At 63.2% G+C, this 15,830-nt stretch overlaps 1 protein-coding gene across 1 annotated transcript; it reads left to right on the forward strand.

Annotated features, from left to right (window-relative positions):
* Window positions 1-783: 783 nt before the first annotated feature.
* On the forward strand, window positions 784-15,307 carry CRIP2 (cysteine rich protein 2). Its single transcript, XM_084211158.1, has 8 exons — window positions 784-940; window positions 9,974-10,068; window positions 11,866-11,923; window positions 12,404-12,544; window positions 12,724-12,792; window positions 13,192-13,286; window positions 13,559-13,616; window positions 14,201-15,307. Exons 1-8 carry the CDS (start codon window positions 898-900, stop codon window positions 14,266-14,268), a joined length of 627 nt encoding a protein of 208 aa, XP_084067284.1. The 5' UTR covers window positions 784-897; the 3' UTR covers window positions 14,269-15,307.
* The last annotated feature ends 523 nt before the right edge of the window (window positions 15,308-15,830 follow it).

Raw genomic sequence — 15,830 nt, forward strand, 5'->3', positions numbered from 1 at the left:
CGGGGCCGGGCGGGAGCTTGGCAGCTGCACCAGCTGCCGGCAGGGAAAGGAATTCTGTGACAATGGCGGCGGAGCAGAGCCAGGCTGCCGGCTGATGAATAATGCAGGGCTGCGCTGGCGGCGCGGCAGATGTGTTTACCAACACGGCAGCTCCCCGGCCGCGGGACCTGCGCCCCTGTCACCAGCCCTGTCACCAGCCCTGTCACCCCCTGCCCTGCGCCCACCACAGCCCCGCCGCGGGCACAGAGGGGCTCCTCTGCCTCGCCATGGCATCCTGGCTCCTCGGGTATCCTCGCCTCGGCTTCACGGCTCCCTGAGCATCCCTTCACAGCCGGAGGGGTTTTTGAGATGGGAGTTTCCATGGCAACGGAGCGGAATGGCGCCGGGAGCCGGGCAGCGAGCGGGGCTGGGGCGGGGACGGGCTGCGCGCTCCCGCGGGCGATGGGAGATGCCCGAGCCCCTCTGCGGCGGCTGGCCGGGACCGCCACCCCCCACTCATGTCCCGGACTCAGCCGGGGAGGCTCCCGCCGGTGCCTTTGGGGCCGGTAAAAACCCACAAGTCGCGTCGCTCAACTACAACCTGTTTATTATGGAGGTTTTTTCCCAGGCAAGGGAAGTCGGGAGCACTCGTGTCCCGACTTCGCTCTTTGGGGATGGGAGACGGGGCAGGGGGTGTTCTCTCCGCCGCCGGGGCCGGGCACCTGCTGCGCTGGGCTGGAGCCGGGCCGTGCCGAGCCGTGCCGAGCCGTACCGAGCCCGGCGCCGCTCGGCAGGCAGCCCCGCCCCGGCTCCCCCCGGGCGGCGGTGGGCGGGGGCCGGGCGGAGCGGGGCGCACGGCGCGGCACATCACAGCACGGCTCGGCACAGCACGGCTCGGCTCGGCTCCGCTCTCCCGCCATGGCATCCAAGTGCCCCAAGTGCGACAAGACCGTGTACTTCGGTGAGCGCATCCCCGGGCCCGGCCCCGCATCCCCTTCCCCGCGCCGAGACGCATCCCCGGGACCTCAAACCTGTCCCCCCGCCCAGAGCCGGCGCTCATCCCTGCCTTCCCCTTCCCCGAGCCCCGGTGCATCCCCCTTTGCCCCACTGGGATGTATCGCCCCGGTGTCCGCTCCGTCGCAGCTCCCCGCGGGGCTCACCCGGAGCCCGGCCCGGCAGCAGCTCCTGCTCCCCCCGGGGTGGCCGCGGCCCCTCCGCTCTGCACCCCCGGCTGTGCTGCGGCTGCTGCCGGCTGGCCCTGGGGCAGGCGGCAAAGGGGGTGTGGGTGATCCCGGCCTTGCTGGGCTGAGGGGGGGGGAGCAGGCGGCGAGGAGCCCTGGCTGGGGTGTGTGCCCGCACCTGGGGTGCTGAGAGGGGGGCGGCTCCTGTCCGCAGGTACTGCTGCCTTGGGTCAGGGGAGCCCAGCCCACCCGACCCGGCCGGTACCGGCATGGGGCTCCCGTGATTCGGAGGATCTCTCCGAGTCGGGGCCGGGAAGTTGGCAGTGGCAGGTGCAAACAAAACCTTCTCGCAGCCGGTTTCTTTGATTCCCTGCAAACCTGGCCCCAGGTGTGCCGTTCGCCCCTCCCTGTCTCGCCGCGCAGCCAGCCCCCAGCGGGCTGTTCCCAGCCGGGCGAGCTAACGAAGGCTTTGGGGTTTCTACGGGACTTTTTCAAAGGCAGCTCCTGGGCTCGGAGGTCCATCTCAGCGCGCCTGGGCTGGGTTAGGGCAGTAGCGAGTCCCTGCAGGTCTCGGAGGGCCCTGCTTGGGGTTGTGGCTGGTCAGGATCTCTGGGAAGCGGGGCTGGCGTGTGTCCGGTCAGGCAGCGCGGGCTGAGCGCCGCCGCCCGGCTCGCAGGGAGGCGGGAGCAGCGGCTGATCCCGGCCTTGGTGCCCCCGTGGCGCTCCCCCAGCCCGGAGCCTCCGGCAGGGACCCTGCCCTGGGTGAGCACCCTCGGGCCTGCACCGTGAGCTCGGGATGGCTCTGGGGATGGATCCAGAGCTCAAGCCCCAGCTGCCGCCGGGGATCTGCTGACCCGGGGCAGCCTGGCGCTGCCTCCCTAGAGCCCTCCCTACCCTTCTCCCCCCGCTGCTCCGGGGTCCAGCCCCTGTTGCCTCAGTGTGTTTTGTTTGTTTGATGGAGAAATACCAAAGGGTCCTGATGATGTTTGGGCTGTGGAGGCATTGGTGCTTTCATTCTTTTCCGGCCATCTCCAAGTAAACACAGGGAAATAGGAATTTGCTGTCTTCCTCCTTTAAATAAACCTATTTGTGTGTGGGTGGGAAGGGCTTGGCCCCTTGGATGTCTTTCTTTGTATGAAACTTTTCCTTTTTAAGCAAAAAATAGTGCCTCCCCAGCCAGCTGGGCACTGACCTGGGGGCAGAGTTGCTCCTCTCGCTCTAGGGATGAGCGTGCTCTGCGTGGGGGGGTCGGGGCTGGGCTCAGGGACCCGAGGAGGAGGCCAGGCGGTTCCAGGAGGAGAAGCACCAGCCCCCAGCAGTGTCCGTGCTCTTTTTCTCTCCCCGTGTCCTGGGGCACTTGTGAGTCTCCTGAGGATGTGATCTGGGGGGGGAACAGGGCTGTACCCCCTGCCCCAGCTGCTCTCTCCCCGGGAGGGTTTCTGTAGGTGCAGCGGTCCCTGTCCCGGGCTCTGCTGCTCCTCTCTGCCCTGGAGGCAGGTGCCTGGCAGCGGGGCAGCGCCAGCCCCCATCCCACACCTTCCCGCAGGGAATGCTGCCCCTGAGGGAGGCGTGGGGAGAGGGGGTGATGGTGAGCTGAAACGGGAGCAAAAAACTTCTCTGTGCTTAGAGCTGAGATAGGCAGCAGCACGTCCCTGTTGATGCCTTGAGCTTTCCCTTGAGGAACCGCCCAGGCTCTGGAAGAATAAACCTGAGTCCGTTTATTCAGCGCACGAAAGCTCCATGCAAATCCTGAGCCGTCTTTCCGGGGCGCGGATCCCGGGCTTTCCTGCCAGTGGGAAGGCGATGGGAGCTCCGCGTCCGGGGTTTGGTGTCGCTCCTGAATTCCTGGGCCGGCCCGAAGCCTAGCGGGGAGGTGATTCATAAAGCCCCGCTTGTTCGGGAGCCTCCCTGGCCGTGCTGAATGAGCGCTGGCAGCTCGGGCTGCCCGAATGCCTGGGATTGCAGCCGCGGGTCATGTGTGAGAAACGCCGCCGGCTCCCGCTCCCGGCCCCGCGCAGCGCGGAGCGGCTGCCCAGCGCCGGCACTCCTGGGTACCCATGGAAAACTCATTTCCAGCGTGCCTGTTGCTTCATGCTCCCTGGAAAAATCCAGTGGGCTCCTCCCTGCGCAGCCAGGAGGATGTGGGCGTTTCCTGAGCTACAGAATGAGCTTTTTTTCCTCTAAAAAGCACGGGGAAATATAAAAATAGTTTTTTGGCTTTTTTTCCTTTTTTTTTTTTTTTTTTTGAAAGGAGGTTGAGGTCTGCGACATTGTTTCCAGGAACGGTCGGGGCTAACTTTCCTGCTTTGGGAGGTTGGCGGGATGCAGTGAACGCTTGAGCGCAGGAGCAGCCGGCGGGAGCGGGGCCAGCTCCCGTCCCGTCCCCGCTGGCAGGTGGCAGCGCTGGGCTCGGGGCTGGCTTTGGGTTGTCACTGCTGGCAGGAAGCTCCGGGGGGAACCAGAGTCTCCCGCAGCCAAACAGCCACACGTTTCCCCAGCTCCCTTTCCCATTGCTAAGCCTTAAATGAGTTTTGCAGGGTGATCGAGAGCCCTGGCCAAGCCTGTCCGCCTCCCATTCTCTCTTCCCAGAACAGCGGGGACTGCGGCAGCAGGGGGTTTCCTGTTTTCCCGTCCCAAGCACGAGGCAGGCACAAGCCCCAGGGATGCGGCGAGCACACGTGCGGCGGGTTCGGCTTTTGGGGAGCTCGCTGCGAGGGCTGGGGGGAGGCTGCTGCTCTGTTTGCTGGGAAAGGGGCATCGCGAAAGCAGGCGGGAGTCACTCAGCAGCCCCCAGGCTTAAAGCTGCTCTCCAGCCGGTGAGCTGGTGAATTCCAGAGGGGGACCGAGGACACGGACACATCCAGCTGGGAAGCGAGGGAGGCCCGAGCCCAGCGTGCTGCCAGGGCCCCGCGGGCACACGGGGCGCAGCCGGCTCCGGGGTGCTCTCCCTGCCGGGGCCGCCCGGCGAAATTCAAGCTGCAGAAGCCACTCTGCAATTAATAAGTAACCGCTGTGCTTGGCTCCAGGCAGGGAGACGGTGGGGCAGGAGGGCTGGATTTCCATTACAGCCGTCCCTAACAAAGGAAGCGGCTCTTCAAGCGCCCGTGTGGGCGCAGCCCCGGCCCTCCAGCGCGGAGCGGGCTCGGCTCCTCGGGAGCTGCCTCCTCCCCGGTCTGGGAGCGTCAGGGCACCTGGCAGAGAGGTAACTAAGGATGCTCCACTTCCCTGCTCCCCGCGCAGAGCCCTGCCGATGGGAGGGATGCCTCTGTGGGAAGCTGAAGAACAGGCTGATTAGCATTAGTTTTTCCCTCAGGAAAAAAGCACGGGCTACAGAAAATGGTCTGTGGGAGTGTGGAACAGGGCGGTGTGAGGGCTGGGTCCCCTTGCTCTTGTGTCCTGGGCTTTGCTGGGGCTCCTGGCAGGGCGGTGCTGGCATTGCCAGCAGTGGAAGCCGTGCTGCTCCAGGGGCTGTGGGGCTGCTGGAGCTGGCAGGCAAACCCAGGGCTGGTCCTGCACGACTCTGTTTGTGTCTGGATCATGGAGTCCTGCAGCCGTGTCCCAGCTTCTAGGCAGACAGAGATCCTCATGCTCCCATCCTCCCTCCCTGGCAGGAGCACAGGGATGGGGAGAGGTGAGGTGATGGGACTGGAAAAGAAAGGCAGGGAAGGGCGGAGCAGGAACGCCCAAGCAAGGAGTAATGGAAAATCTGTCACGGCAGTGTTGCAATCAAACACAGAGCCTGGAGCATGAGCTGTGGTGCCACTCCTGGTTGTGGTGGTGCCCATTGCTCCTGCCAAGGGCCCTGGTGCTACCAGGGAGGTGATGGTGGGAGATGGGCTCTGGCATGAGGATGGGGAGAGCTGTCCCACCATCCTGCTGTGCACTTGCTGGTGGGGAGCCCCAGTGCTGTGGCCCCTGAGCATCCTCAGCCCTGAGCTGAACCCTGCTTGGAGCTGTGGGGGGCCAGCAAGGTGGGGAGGTGAGAAGCCGTGGGGCAGGAGGGGCACTTTGACAAGCTTGGCTGCTCCAGCATGTCCCAGAATCCTGCTCTTGCTGAAACAGGCCAGGAAACTGTCTTATTCTCCCGGCACTGCCTGCCAGAGATGACATCTCAGTGTGCAGAAGGAAGGAACAGTGTGCTCTGAGCCAACAGCTACCCAGAGAGTGGTTTGGTGTGTGCCTGCCTGTGCTCAGCTCTCACTGCCCGCTCTGCCCTGGCTGTGTGGTGGGCGAGGGCAGGGCTGCAGGTGGGCCTCTGATTTTTCTGGTGGAGGGAGCCCCTTGGCAGTGTGGGCTGCATCCCCTGCCCCCTGGGGTCCTGCCTGCCATGCCTCACATGCAGGGCTGCTAAGGAAAGCAGCTGATTTCTTGGGCTCAGCCCTGGCTGAACCCAGTGCCTGGCTGGAAACCCCGCTGATCTTCCCCCAGCACAGACACAGCCAGGCTGCCCAACCTCAAACACATCCCATTCAGAAGCTGCTTGATGAAGCCCGGTGGAAAAAGGTGCGGGACATGCTGGAGGCTGCCCTGCAAACCAGAGCAGGAGATTGGAGGCTGCTGGCCAGGGAAGTGCCTGCAGGAGGTGAGGCTGTGGCAGAGGAGAGGCAGGGAGCAGCAGGGGACGGGAGCAGTGCTGTGCACCAAGGCTGGGGCTGGAAATCAAACAACCTCCTCTTGCAGCCGAGTGGCTCAGCTCCACGGGGGCTCAGACCCCGGGGAAGCCCTTGTGACTCCCCTTAGCTGGAAGAGGGAGCCCCCCCGGGATAGTCCCTGTTCCTCTGCTGTGCTCCGTGGCGAGGCCGTACTGAGCTGGCTTTGTTGCACACTTGGAGGGAGCCCAGCAAGCTGGAGGGCTGCCTTGCCTTGCCTTGCTGCAGGGAAGCTAAATATATATGTTTGGCCACAAATCAGGGTGCGGTGTAAGCGTCAGCACCGGCTGGGGATGGGGGAGAGGAGCTGTGCCAGGGCTGGGGATGGGCTGGGGGCACGGCAGGGCGCTGCAGACACCGGGCAGGGCAGCGTGCCTGGGATATGGCCCGGCATGGCAAGGGCAGGAAATCCTCAACCTGTCCTTCCATCTTTTCCATCTCCTGGCCACTTGGTGAGGAACTGGGGAAGGGATGAGGCCGCTGGCTCATGGCTCTTGACTTTGTTTCCAGCCATTTACCAGGCTCCTTTCCTTGCACCTTTCTTTCTCCCTTCCTTTGTGTCTGCAACTGCTCTGAAGTGAATCTACAGTCAGTCTGACAGCATCTCTCTCTGCCAGGGATGCCTGTCTCTGGATCCCTGTGGGGATTTGGCATCCTTACTGCCAGACTGGGGTTTGTCAGCCCTGCCAGGGCTGTGGTGGATGGATGGGGCACAGCCCAGCCCTTTGCAGAGACGCAGCTGCAGTTATGGTTCCTTTCGCTGAATAAGGCTCCGCCTGGGAGCAGCGCTGACGTCAGGCTGTGGAAATACCTGTGCGAGGCCTGGGGCTGGCTCGGTGCGGCCGGCGGCACAGAAACTGGGAGGAGGGATGCTCTCTTCCCATCCCGAGAAGATGCACCCACCTCTGGCCTGTGCCAGCTGCTTTGTCTGGGCACGGCGGGTAATTAAGGGCTGAGCCGCGTCGTCTCTGGGGCGGGGCTGCTGTGGAGCCAGGGGATCAGTGTGCCTTGACAGCCCCCTCAGCTGCTTGCCTGCTTCTGGCCTCTGGTGTCCCTCGGCAGCGTGGGCTGCATTCCCTGCACAGAGCAAATCCACCCCACAGCCTGCACGTCCTGCAGCCAGACTTGTTCCCGGCTGTGCCTCCACTTCTCCTCGGGGGTGTTTCCCCTGGGGAGAGGTTTCTCGTCCATGGGCACCCCGTGCCCACCCACACAGGACTGGCAAACCCCCGAGCCACACACATGTGGCAGAGGCCAGATTCTTGCAGTCAAGCACCCTTAACCCCGCCCTTCCAGGGCTGCTGCCCAGCTGGTTTCGAGCTGGCTGGCTGCAGGGCTGAGTGTGCGAGGGGCACTGGGGGGCCAGAGCAGGACGTGCTGGGAGAGCCGGGGCACGGCTGTGGTGGCAGAGGCTGGCTGCAGTGACACGTCTGCCCCGTGCCCTGCTCCCTGCTCGGAGCCGGACACAGCCCCGGGCTGCTCGGCAGGGCCCCCGGCGTGAGGAGCGGGCTCCCCCGGCAGCAGGAGGATGTGGCCAGAGCCTTTTCCTCTGGGGCTGATGCAATAGCGGAGCAGCTGTGGCCGAGTGACAGGAAATCTGGGCGCTGGTCCCTTCCCTCCGCAGTGATTTATGGGATGGTGTGGCCGCAGGCTGCTGCCCTGGAAATGGGCCGGAGTGGCTCCAAGCTGCTTCCTCTGCTCGGTGCAAACAATGCCTTTTGGAAAGCCATCCCGGCTGTGTCGGTCCCGGATGCATCCCCCGGGAATCCTCGTTCGCAGCCAGAGGATGCCCGAGCGGCCCCTGGGCGGCATTTCCATCTGGAGGCGAGGGCAGCCCCCGTGGTTCCCGGGCTGTCCCTGTGCTCCGGGTGCTCTCCCCTCCCTCCTGGCCCGTGCCCTGTCACGGGTTGTGCGTGCCGCCGGGATCCCTCTCGCCCTGCGTGGCTCGGGGATGCATCGGCAGGGGGGTGCATCTGGCAGGGAGGAGCCAGGATTTCCATCTGCTGAAATGTTATTCTGGGGCGGAGGGGGGGTCATTGGGGAGCATTTTGTATCGCGGGAGCAGGAAGGAGCTGGTGGGGGCTGTGGCCAGTTATAATTGCCATGGCCTCTGGAAAACATCCGCCGGGAGCTTCCTCCTCGCTTTGTACCCGTGGCCGTGGCGGCGCTGGGTCGGGGCCGGGGGGAGCTGGGGTGGCGCAGCCGGAGCACAGCCCGGCCTGGCTGAGAGTGCATCCACTGTGACAAAGCCCAGCGGTTCCTTGGCCCCGAGCCCCTGGCTCGGCTTTCAGCCCATCACGCTCGGCTTCCCTCCCTGGTCACCCCGGGAGGAACCTTCCTGTCCCTGCCGGGAGGGCTGGCACGATGCAGGGCTCCTGCAATGGCCCCAGGGCAGTGGAGTGCTGGGACCTCCGTATTCCCCTAGTTTTGGGGAATCCCTGGGGCCTGGGGGCTCTTCACCCTGCAGCTGGTTCTCTGCTCTCAGAGGCAGAGGAGGGCTGCAGAGGAAAAGGAGGGCAGCTCTGGCCCCTTCCTTGTGTGCTGCCTTCTGTGAGGGGCTGGGGAGACATGGGCCCTCCCGAGCCCCTGGGCTTGGAGCCAGCAGGGATTAGCTCTGGCAACTTTGGGCAGGCAGGCCAGACCCCAGGCTCTGGTGGGGCATCCCTCTGCCCTGCTGTCTGCTCCTGCCTGGGTTTGGTTCTACAGCCCGTGTCACCAGCAGGAGGTGGATTTGGAGTTTCTTCCAACGATGCGAGTCCCCAAAGTCCATCTCTCGTGTGCTTGCTTGGAGGTGCTCTCGGGAGTCTCCTGTGCACCCTGGTGCAGTGGCTCTGGCTCTGCCCTGTCACACTGCCCCTCCCTCCCGGCTTTGCACTGCGATGGAATTTTTGGGTGATGATGGCATTGTTTCGGCTTATCTTGCCCCGGATGCAGCTGTTTGCCTTGGGAGGAGGGTGGCTCTAGAACCAGGAGCTGCCCTTTGGGGAGCTCTTGACCCCCATCTCAACTGGATGCAAACAGGTGACATTTGCTGAGGTCCTTGGGGGAAGCCTGACATCGCAGAGGAGGTCTTCTCATGGAGCGCAGCCAGCTCTGTTTGCACTTTTATTTGCTTGTTAAATATTTTATTTGGCTCTCCTGATTTAGTTTTACGGTGGCTTTAACGGGCTCACACTGTTTTCCAGCTGTCTCTGCACATGTGCGGGGCAGAGGGAGGCCCAGCAGGGATCCGTGGGGGGCACAAGGCAGCCCTTTGCCGCCCAGGAGCTGGGAGGGAGAGGGGATGGTGCAAGGCTGGGGATGCAAGAGGACACTGGCAGCCTGTGCTGCCTCCCAGGGTGCTCCTGGAGGCCTACAGCTCAGGGCCAGATGGAAGGATTGTATTTGTATTCATACAACCAGTCTCAAAGCGTTTGCCTTGCCTGAATTTGCCCACTGGCGATTTGTCACTGTTTTCAGTGCTGGCAGCGAGCTGCTCTGCAGGTTTGTGGCCGTGCAAGGACGGTGGCTGTGTGCCCGTCCACACATCGTGCCTGTTCCCGGGCTGGGGGCAAGGGGCAGGTGTTTTCCAGGCCACATGTCCATCCTGGGTGACAGTGGAGGCCATCTGCCATCCCCTCCTCCAGGGAGCATCTCTGGAGCTGCGGCTGAGGCTCCCCGGGGAGAGGCTGGCTGTGCGTGGGGGGAGTGTGACTGCAGGGGCGGGGTGGGCATGGAAACGCCAAATATTTGAATGGGAGTGAAGTCATTCCGGGTAACGTGGTGGGTAAAAATAGCCACGGGGAGCAGGAAAGAAAACGCTACCGTTGCTGGACTGGTGTGTGGGAAAGCGCGGGCTGTCGGACGGCAGCTGGGGCTGTCCTGCTTTCCTGCTTCCAGCTGGGACAGGGTTAATGTCCTTCTCAAGAGCTGGTGCCGTGCTGTGAGGGGTCAGAGAGCCGGGCTTTGTGCCCACGTCCCACAGGGCTGGGGCGGCCCTGGGGGCTGCAGCTCAGTGGCTCCTGTTTCCTGCAGCGTGGCTGATGTGAGCAGCAGTGTGAGCAGCCCCCCTCGAGCGAGCGCAGCCCCTCTGGGGTGCAGCCCCCCTGGTTCCCAGGCCTGGCTGCCCCTGGCGCTTCGGCGGGTGCTGGGCAGTGGCTCACCCCTCTCTCGTGTCCCCTGCAGCTGAGAAGGTGTCTTCCCTGGGCAAGGACTGGCACAAGTTCTGCCTGAAGTGCGAGCGCTGCAACAAGACCCTGACCCCGGGTGGGCACGCCGAGGTAAGATCTGCCAGGGTGGGCAGGGTGGGAGCCGTGCTGGCACTCAGGGGGGCCTGGTGGGACGAAAATCCCAAAGCCGGGGCTGGGGTAGATATCTGATGCCATGTGGAGGCGCTGTCCCTGCGGCATGCCAAGCCCAGGAGAACACACTGTGGCTTCAAACGCTGCTGCTGCAACTCAGAGTGCTGTTGTGCACAGCCCTGGGCGAGCCACAGAGTGGTGCTGGCACCACGTGTGGTGACCCTACTCTGTCACCCTGGGCTCCCTTGGCATGCCCCAGTAAGTTCCATGCACCGGGCAGACTTGTTTGGGCATTGCACAGCTTTGGAGAGGTGTGTGTGTGCGAGCCTGCGCTGACCTGTGGTTAAAAACACCGAGAACGGGGAATCCTGGGTTGCCACGGCAACGAGGGCTCGGCGCTGGCGCTCTCTGTGCCCCGGAGCTTGCGCTGCAGTGCGATGCCACTGCCACTCCCCTGCACTTGGGAGTGCGAGGTGCCACGCTGCTGGTTGCAGCTGCTCGGGCTTCGGAGCAACTGTATTTCTCCCGTGCAGTGTCCCTGTGTGACACCCGGGGTTTGCACAGCACCTGCCATTCCGCAGTGTCACCAGCTCCTTAGCTTGGCTCTAGCAGGCAGCACAGCTGGGCAGCAGCAGGGACAGCCGTGCTGGTGGCCCCCAGCCCGTGGGGAAGCGGGGCCTGTCCTGCCAGCGAGGTGGATCTGTGCTCCAGGCCGGGTTAAGCCCAGAAGATTTGCTGCTTCTCCATATAAGGTTGGATTCTGTTCCCATAGGGGAGGGCAGCCAAGCCCCACTGACTCTGCCGACAGCAGATTTGGCCCTTCCCTGCTTTTTCTCCCTCCTTTTGAGGAGGCTAGGTTGGAAAGGTGTCGCGGGGAGACCAGTTAAATGTTTATCCTCCCCTCTGGCATGGCAACGCTGTGAGCACGCTCATATTTATGCCTTGCAATATTTTGCAGCTGCCTTTGGCCAGCCCAGAGCCTTCTCCCTCCCTCAGCCTTACCTCTGGCTGTCCCAGCCCTCGCCTGTGGCATGGCCCCTCTGCTCAGCTGCCACCCTGCCCTGCATGGGCAGCATTCTTGCCTTGCAGCAGAGGGATGGAGGGCAGGAGCAGGGCTGAGGCGCTGAGTGGGGCCGAGCAGGAGATGGGGTGGGATCCTGCCTGAGCACGGGTTCCCAGTGGGTTTTCTACCCAGGGCAGTGTGTGTGGCAGCCCTGCTGGCCCCCTGCTCCAGCCACAAACACTCTTTCTTTTCTCTTGGACTGGGTTCCAGCTGGCCCATGAGAAACGGGGAGTTCTGGGGCTTATCGCCTGCCTCCTGCCTTCCTGTGATAATCACCGCAGACGATAGCGGGGTCGATAGCAGCTGGGCTGGGACCGGAGCCCCTGTGGGGCCTCTGATCTTGGGCCAAGGCGAGGGAAAGGCGAAGCTGAGCTCCCACGGTGCTCTGAGCAGGAGAGTGGCCGGGCTGTGCACAGCGTGCTGAGGGGCTGAGGCCGTGCCTCGCTGGCTCCGGTGCCACGCGGCTGGGCCGGGCCCTGGAGGTGCCCGTGGCTGAGCTGCCGTGGGCACTGGTGCTCCAGCCCCAGGGCAGGACCTGTGCGCAGCAGCACGAGTGCTTGATGCAGGAGAAACCCCCGGGTGCTCAGGCTGGGTCAGGCTGGTGCTGCAGACCCACAGCTGGGTGTATTTAGGGTGCTGGCATGGCCATGGTGGTCTCTGACACCAGAGGGCGAGCCGTGGTCACCGCTCCTAACGCTGCCCTCTCTCCCCAGCACGATGGGAAGCCCTTCTGCCACAAGCCCTGTTACGCCACGCTGTTCGGCCCCAAAGGTACGTCCGTGTCCCCCCTGCCCGTGGTGCTGGGCTCGGGGCTGCAGGAGGGGCCAGGTCCCCTCATCCCACCTGGTGGCCCCAGCAACATCCCAGAAGCCAGGCTAGCATGGGCAGAGCATCGAGCCAGCAAATTGCAGTCCCAGGCCTGCTGTCTGCTTGTGCAAAGGGAGAAAAGAGCTGCTGGAGGGAGGGAAGGAGGGAGGGAGCGAGGAAAGAAGGAATCTATTCTGACAGCTGCCTTTTTTTTTTTTTTTTTTTTAATATTTAAAAAAACAAATTCCCATTCAAACAGAAGGTGGAGTTAGTCTCCTATCCCAGATGTGGCTGGAGGGAGCTTGGGTCAGGAGAAAGCAAGCCAGGGCTGAAGTGCAGCAGTGGGCCCTGGCTCAGCGGGGCTGGGGGAGGAGGGCCAGGGGCTGGGGGAACGATGGAGGCCCCGAGGCTCCCAGGCACCGCAGGCTCTCTGTGCCCCTGCAGGGGTGAACATCGGCGGGGCCGGCTCCTACATCTATGACAAGCCGCAGATCGAGGGGCAGACTGCTCCGGGACCCATCGAGCACCCCGTGAAGGTGGAGGAGAGGAAGGTGAATGCTGCACCTCCCAAGGGACCCAGCAAAGGTGAGGGGCAGGGCAGGACAGGCAGCCTGGCCCTTTGCCGTGCTGGGCAGCCAGCGCAGAGCCCCCGTCTTTGGTGGCGGTGTGAGCTGCAGGGTTTGTGTGTGGGGTCCACCCCACCCCGCTGTGTCCTGGCTGAGATGTCCCCCCGGGTCCCAGGCACATGTCCTCTTCTCTTCCAGCCTCCAGTGTCACCACCTTCACCGGGGAGCCCAACATGTGCCCACGCTGTGGCAAGAGGGTCTACTTTGGTAAGGTGGCAAGTGTGTGTGCTTGCCTGGGGTGGCATGGCTCCATGAAAATGGGCTCTCTGCAGGAACCCTGGGGCATGCAGGGAGGCTGGGAGTGGGGTTTGGATCAGAGAGGGGGTTGTGGGTACAGAGGGATGTGCCTGAGGGGTCTTCAGGGATGGGTCCTCTTGGATATACTCCTGGCTGCAGGGCTTTATCTGCATTGTGTCACCTGCCGTGTGGTAATAGCTGTCCTCAGCCATCCTCTGTCACCTTCGAGGCACCAGAGGGGTGGGAAGGACGTGGGAGGCTGGAGATCCTGAGGGCTCTCCTGGGATTGTGTGATATCTCCGTGGGGAATGCTCCCCCTTGGCACGTTGCAGCAGGCCGGTGTGACTCTCTCTCCCTGTCCCACTGCAGCTGAGAAGGTGACTTCGCTGGGGAAGGACTGGCACCGTCCCTGCCTACGCTGCGAGCGCTGCAGCAAGACGCTGACCCCGGGGGGACACGCCGAGGTACGGAGGGCCAGCCTCAGAACCCTGGCCTGCACACCTGGGGATGCCAGCGGGGCATGGCTGAGATGTCCCAGGCCATCCTGATGGCACCACTGCCTTTGCAGGAGGGCAGGGCTGGGAGGAGCAGCCTCTCAGCCTGGGCAAGCGCTTGGGTTGTTGGGCCTCTGCAGGGGAGAAGCACGAGAGGCGTCCAGCCAGGTGGGCACGCCCTGGGGACTGGATTTCCCCGGCCCCCAGCCCAGGTGACAGGTTTCTCTCTCTGCCCCACACAGCACGATGGACAGCCCTACTGCCACAAGCCCTGCTACGGGATCCTCTTCGGGCCAAAGGGTGAGTGAGAGCCTGGGGGCACAAGGGGGGACCCAGTCCAGGGACTGCCACTGTCGATGCTCATGCCACCACCCGGAGGGGACATCTCCCTGGAGCATGCCTCTTATAGTAACCTCTTCGAGCCTGGTCTGATAAGCTCTCGGAGGCCAATAACGCACCCAAGATAGCTCAGCTACCCTTGGAGGCATAAAAATCAGCAGGAGGGCTTCTTTTGCAGTGTTGGAAACAAAAAGGTTTAATAAAAGGCAAAATAACAAACAGAAAAACCGAGCCAGGTGCTAGACGTTCTTGCTCCTGGTAAAACACTTTACAAAAGCCATTAGTTCCTTTCTTCAAGTCCTTTTCTAGTTAATTGCCCAGGCGGGACTTTTTAGCCTCTGTCTAATGAGCTATCCTTGAGTGTGAGGTGAAGTCCCCCAAGTCCTATGAAGTCTCTTTTCACTTAATCGAGGAGAGAAACTTCTGGGCTTCTTTCCTTTTAAGGGGACAAAAGATAGTTTTGTCCCTCGGTCAACAAAGAGTACACTCCTACACCTGCCACCTTCCTGCCCGTGTCCTCACCCTGGTGTTTCTCGCCCGTGCAGGTGTCAACACCGGAGCTGTGGGAAGCTACATCTACGACAAAGACCCTGAGGCGAAGAACCAGCCCTAGGCAGCGTCCCTGCCCTGCCCGCACGCTCTGTGCCCCTCCTGTACTAACCTGCTGCTCCCAGCCCGAGCAGAGCCTCGCCAGGCTGGCCACGGAGCTGTGCCCTCTCTGCTGTCCCTACTCCTGGCAGGACAGCCCTGCCCCTGGGTTGTTATCATGGTCTCTAATATAAGCTTCAGTGTTTTAAGGCTAAGGTAGAAGGTATCTCTGGTGGTTCCCAATGCGCTCTGCCCTCCCCAGCCCTCCCACCGGCCCCCGAGTGTGGGAGGCAGCAGGGCAGCTCTGGGGATGTCCCCGTGGGCAGGGGATGGCGGTGGCACCCAAAGGGCTGAGGATGGGGGAAGGTGGTGGCAGGAGTCCCACCACGGGAGGGTGCTCCAGGCTGTCCCTCAGTGCTTGGGGTTGGGGTTGCCCTCTTCCTCACCAGCTGCTGGAGATGTGTGACACCTGGCAGCACTGCCCTTCTCCTGGCCCTTCCCAGGCTCCATGCCCTGGCTCTCGCTGTCCCTGGGTCCCACAGCTGGCCCTGTCCACTGTTAGGTCTGGCAGCTCCCTACATCCCTGTCTTTGAATCCCTGTAGGGGCACCCAGGCAGGTGCCCCAGCCTGCTCTGCGGGCTGGTTTAGGTTGGTGTCCCCAGCCTGATCCCCCTGGAGGCACAGCCTGTGCCAGGGAGCCCCTGGCAGCTGCAGCCCTTGGGGAGTGGGCTCTCCTCTCCCCACCTTTGGAGGACAGAGCGCATTGGGCTGGTGGCCTGGGCAGCAGGACCACCCCTGCTTCCCAGAGCCGAAGGTTTCTCATTGTTGTGTTTATTTATAAGCAGTTGTAAATGTGCTCCTTGCTTTGGAGAATGACACGTGTCCCCCTCTCACCCGTCCCCCGTGCACGCCCAGCCCTGCTGCTGCCCAGGAGAGCGGGGGGGGCTGGGGCAGGACCCGTGGGGGCAGCGAGCCCTCGGCACCAGCACCCCGCTCTCTTCAGGCTCCCTGTGCTGCTGCAGGGCTGACTTTTGTTATTTGCTGACAATAAAGGTTTTGAGAGATGTGCTGTGCAGCTCAGCTCCGGGTGGAGGTGGGGGAGGCTGTGCACTCCACACAGCATCCCTCGGGTCCCATGACAAGGTGTTCACTGCTGCCCCATCCCGGCTGGCTCCTCCTGGGGCCGGCCGGAGCAGCTCCAGCGGAGCCCGAGCTCCTCCCGGGGAGCTGTTCCTGCGCTGCGAGCACAGCAGCCTTGTAGGAAGCTGCGCTGGCCCTGCAGACGGGATGGGGTGCGCTGGGATGGGTCTTTCCCAGCTTTGGGAAGTGGGAAACCAGTGGGGAGAAGTTAAAGAGCAGATGTCGTCGTTCCCTGTTGTAGCGCTGCAGTTCCCCCCAGCTCGCTGAGCAGGCACAGTGCCTGAGTGGGGCTGCCCTCGGGAAAGCTCAGCCTGGCAGCAGCAGGGCAGGAATGCAGTGCGGGGGCATCGTCCAGCCCCTGGGGGCTGCCCTGTCCCAGCCAGATGGCAGTCCTGCTGCCAGGCCTGGTTTTAGACATCCAGCTATTCCCCTCGGAGCAGGGTGTCT

The sequence above is a fragment of the Fringilla coelebs genome (assembly GCF_963513975.1).
Source record: "Fringilla coelebs genome assembly, chromosome: 9".
Classification (NCBI taxonomy): Eukaryota; Metazoa; Chordata; class Aves; order Passeriformes; family Fringillidae; genus Fringilla; species Fringilla coelebs.

Bases quoted from the DNA above. Each gene is read 5' to 3' on its own strand.
- CRIP2 (XM_084211158.1), top strand. From the start codon at position 898: ATGGCATCCAAGTGCCCCAAGTGCGACAAGACCGTGTACTTCG. The intron at 11,924-12,403 runs GTACGTCCGTGT...GTGCCCCTGCAG, and splicing joins CACGCTGTTCGGCCCCAAAG to GGGTGAACATCGGCGGGGCC. The intron at 12,793-13,191 runs GTAAGGTGGCAA...GTCCCACTGCAG, and splicing joins TGGCAAGAGGGTCTACTTTG to CTGAGAAGGTGACTTCGCTG.